Source organism: Penaeus monodon, unplaced genomic scaffold (genome assembly GCF_015228065.2).
Source record: "Penaeus monodon isolate SGIC_2016 unplaced genomic scaffold, NSTDA_Pmon_1 PmonScaffold_1736, whole genome shotgun sequence".
Taxonomy (NCBI): domain Eukaryota; kingdom Metazoa; phylum Arthropoda; class Malacostraca; order Decapoda; family Penaeidae; genus Penaeus; species Penaeus monodon.
Genome location: NW_023646773.1, coordinates 28,865 through 32,726, shown reverse-complemented (window position 1 = coordinate 32,726; position 3,862 = coordinate 28,865). Strand labels below are relative to the sequence as shown.

At 35.9% G+C, this 3,862-nt stretch overlaps 1 protein-coding gene across 1 annotated transcript; it reads right to left on the bottom strand.

The window, feature by feature from the left end:
- Positions 1-810: 810 nt before the first annotated feature.
- Positions 811-1,639, bottom strand: LOC119569632 (the record flags this gene model as incomplete). The annotated part of the gene is given in 3 exon segments (XM_037917697.1): positions 811-1,003; positions 1,123-1,254; positions 1,453-1,639. Coding segments are annotated over 3 exon segments (416 nt in total), but the record flags the coding sequence as incomplete, so codon positions are not given.
- Positions 1,640-3,862: the final 2,223 nt, after the last annotated feature.

Genomic DNA, 3,862 nt, shown 5'->3' with positions numbered 1-3,862 from the left:
GACTAATTTTATTTAAATTTTCTGTAGTTTGTTTCAGGTTTAGGTATGTCAGAGCAGACAGGGGGGGGATAGTGCTACGTCAGAGGGTCTTTGTCTCTGTGCGAAACATGTGTTAACATGAAAAGGATGACCTGGGCATGTGTTAACATGAAGGGACCTGGGCAAAAATGACGTAACTGGCTGTGAGCGGAGGAGCGGAGGAACAAGCCAAGAGACGCAGTTGGGTGCTGCTCCTGTGAAGACCTCGTGTGTGCCCTTGTGACCTGATAAACTTTTTGTTGCCCTGATATAAGCTGTATCGTGCAGTGTGACATGCTGGTGTCCCCCCTGTATTGTGCCTATAGAAAAGTGTACGGGTAAATAACTTGTGTGAATAAAGGAAAGACTATCATTTTGTGTTTATTTCGTGCCCTGCCTCGCCACTTGGCGTTTCCCCTTGTGGTGTTCTGGGACGCTGTGGTGCTCGGTGCCTCTTGGAGCTGTTCAGTGTTCACGACCCTGTGGATAGCACGCCGTCTGCCTAGCCTGCCTTGTGTTGGTGGCAGAGAGACGAGGTGGCCGGCGTAACAATATATACGTATGCATATATATGTATTATATATATGTATATATGTATGCATATATATGTATTATATATATATACATATATATATATATATAGAGAGAGAGAGAGAGAGAGAGAGAAATCAACCTGCTATTAGTGAATTTTGGCTGCAAAAAATGATGAAGGCAACTGGGACCATGAACTTGAAGTGAAAACAAAAGTACTAGAAAGAATATGCATACAAGGCAAGGTTTCTTACCTGAGAGGATAAAATAGATCTTACAACTGACAATAGGTAAACTGCAGCAGAGTCTTCAACCACATCTGGAATTCCAGTCTCTTTCTCTAATGCCACAATGGCATTTTCTTTGTTTGCCTTATTCCCACAGTTTTCAGTGATGGTTGACATGGCATCTTTCTTCATATCCTTCAAATTTCCTGACTTGCTTCTACTTGAATCTGTAGCAAGAGCAATTTTCTTTTGAGTTGCATAACTGACTTGTTTTTGGAATGCCAAAAACAGATATAAATTGATACGACTACAGAATGTTAACATTCTATTTCTAATTTTCTGATACCTGTTTGGTTTCCTTCTGATGGGCTCTGCATAACAGCAGGCTGAATACTCTTGTCCACTATCTTCCCAAAGTACTTGCCACTCATACTATCTCGGACAATAAAGGTTGAATGCCTCGAGACTTCCACATATCCTGAAACAACCATCACCTGTTTATGAATAGGCCAAACAATTTTTTTCTTATATATCCAGGTTATCAGTAGACAAATTTCCATGTAAAATATACTACACAGAAAAAGATTAAGGATATATATTAGAAGAACTGGGATGGATAAAGGTAGCGAGTTACTGCAGTGGCTATGACAGAGGATGAAAAAAATGTGAAGCATACCTTGCATGGTATGCAGAGAGAGTTTCCGAGCCAGCATGTCTGGGTCAATATGGGGAGTGAGGCACCAGGAAGGAATATGGTCTTCAGGCATTGGCAACTGGTTCAACAAGTATGTTTTAAACCAAGAGGCAAATCCACATAGTCCATCAAAAAGAGATGTAGCTCTCCCCTGATCAGCTAGAATGAGCTAAGATATTAAAGAATAAAAAGTACATATTATTCTCAAAACAATGTGAGCTCCAAATTTTTTAATTAGTAAACTAAATTATTTATTTCTTTACCTGACTCCTGGTCTTGTGATTGCTTGTGCTTCAAGGGTTTTGGTTTTCCTAATCTCTTTTAAAGTAACATTATTTTTATACATATCCTCTAACATGCCAGTCATCACTGTTCTTGCTGTAAAACGTTTATTAGAGAATAGACTTGTGCTGTTCTCTTTGTTAACCCAATGCCACTGGGTGGTTTCCTGATATGAAAGCCCTCTCTCCCAGGTTGTATTCACAGTGGCTTGAGCCCTGCTGTCGGGGGATTGTGTTGGCACCATAGTGTGCGCAGCATGACTGTACATGCCACCAGCAAACAGGAATGGCACACCATTGTACATACGCTCATGCCACCAGAAAAATAGTCCAGGCATGTCATGGCACAAACATGCCACCCAGCGGGAAAGGGTTGAACATTTGGCAACTACACATAGAAGATACACTTTAGAAATATCAAAGAAGCTTCACATCTTAGCTGAGGATATCACAGAAACACTAGAAAGCAATATCTTGAAATGCAAATTAGCTAGAATGTGAATGGGAAATGATCAAGATAAGTGGGCTCTAATAGCCATTTGGTAGTTTCATATACCATAGGCTAGCCAACTCCAAATCACCCTCTTTCTCCCCTTACACTAGGGAATATCCCCTTAACCCAATACCTGCTGTGCGTTCACCTTTGTTAATTTTATTTTTATTTCCATCTTCTTAACTAACACTAACTAAAATGTGGGCAATTTGCTTTGGATGGTTTGAATCAGCCATAATCCTTTGATAGGATAGGGAGGTTAATCAACATTTGTACACGTATTATTCACCTATGATCATCAACAATGTGCACAACCTTTCAAATTTACATATACACATTCTGGAATTCATGTTATTATCTTATTTTTATTTAACCTGATTCTGCCTGTGATGACATGTTAGTATATCCTATGCCCTTTACACATAGATGGCTCCACAATTACTTAGTCACAATGGAGCTAATTACCAATCTCACTTGTTTTCCCTTTTCCATGATTTTTGGAAATATTTCCTTTTACTTTATATTGCTCTTAAAAATGTCAATAACATTATTACAATCATAATGTCATTAATAATAATAACAGCTCCAATACTTAAAAACTCAAAGAAACGTGAAGATAGGTGAGGTCAAATAGTCTATTAACCTATTCCCGACGGATGGCATGTACGCATATGCCATGGCACGGTGGGACTATCTGCCAGGGGCATGCATGTACATGCCATGGTGTATGTATGGACATCCCATGAGTTATTTTTTATTACAATCACGGCAAAATATTATTTTTCTGCCATTGAAAGTGTGATTAGGTCGTTTTTAACACATTCTCAATTTTACTATGCAAAAAAAAAAGAAAAAAAAAAGTAACAAACCGACGATTTCAACTCCATGATGCCACCCACTGCTTATTTTATTCAGACTATAGACTGAAAAATGATCAACTATGGAGTCTATATAACAACAAAAATACCGTTCAGTCTCGATTTATCAGGAAGTTTGGCAAGTAGAGACTTTAGAAAATAATGAAAACTGTAAATACAACATATCTTTGTAGTATTACGAAGAAACAGCATGGGATGCTGGTAATTGGCATATCGTCGCTAGGGCGACGATATAAGCCCCCGGCAGCAGGGCCCGGGCCACTATGAATACTACCCGCTGGGAAAGGGTTAACTGCATTGTGGCTAAGGACTTGAGAAGCCATCTATGTCTAAAGACATTTCACAAAACAATACTATATTGAACATTACATTTGCCTTGTGAATCTGTGTATATATGTGTATATGTATATATATATATATATATATATATATATATATATATATATATATATATGTATATATATATATATATTATATAATATATATGTATATATATATATATGTATATATAATATATATATGTATATATATATATGTATATATATATATATATATATGTATATATATATATTACTTTGAATATATTATATATATTATATATATATATAATATTATATATATTATAATATAATATATAATAATATATTTATATATATATATACATATAAATATATATATAATATACTATAAATATATATATAATATACATATAATATATATATATACATAGAAATTAATAT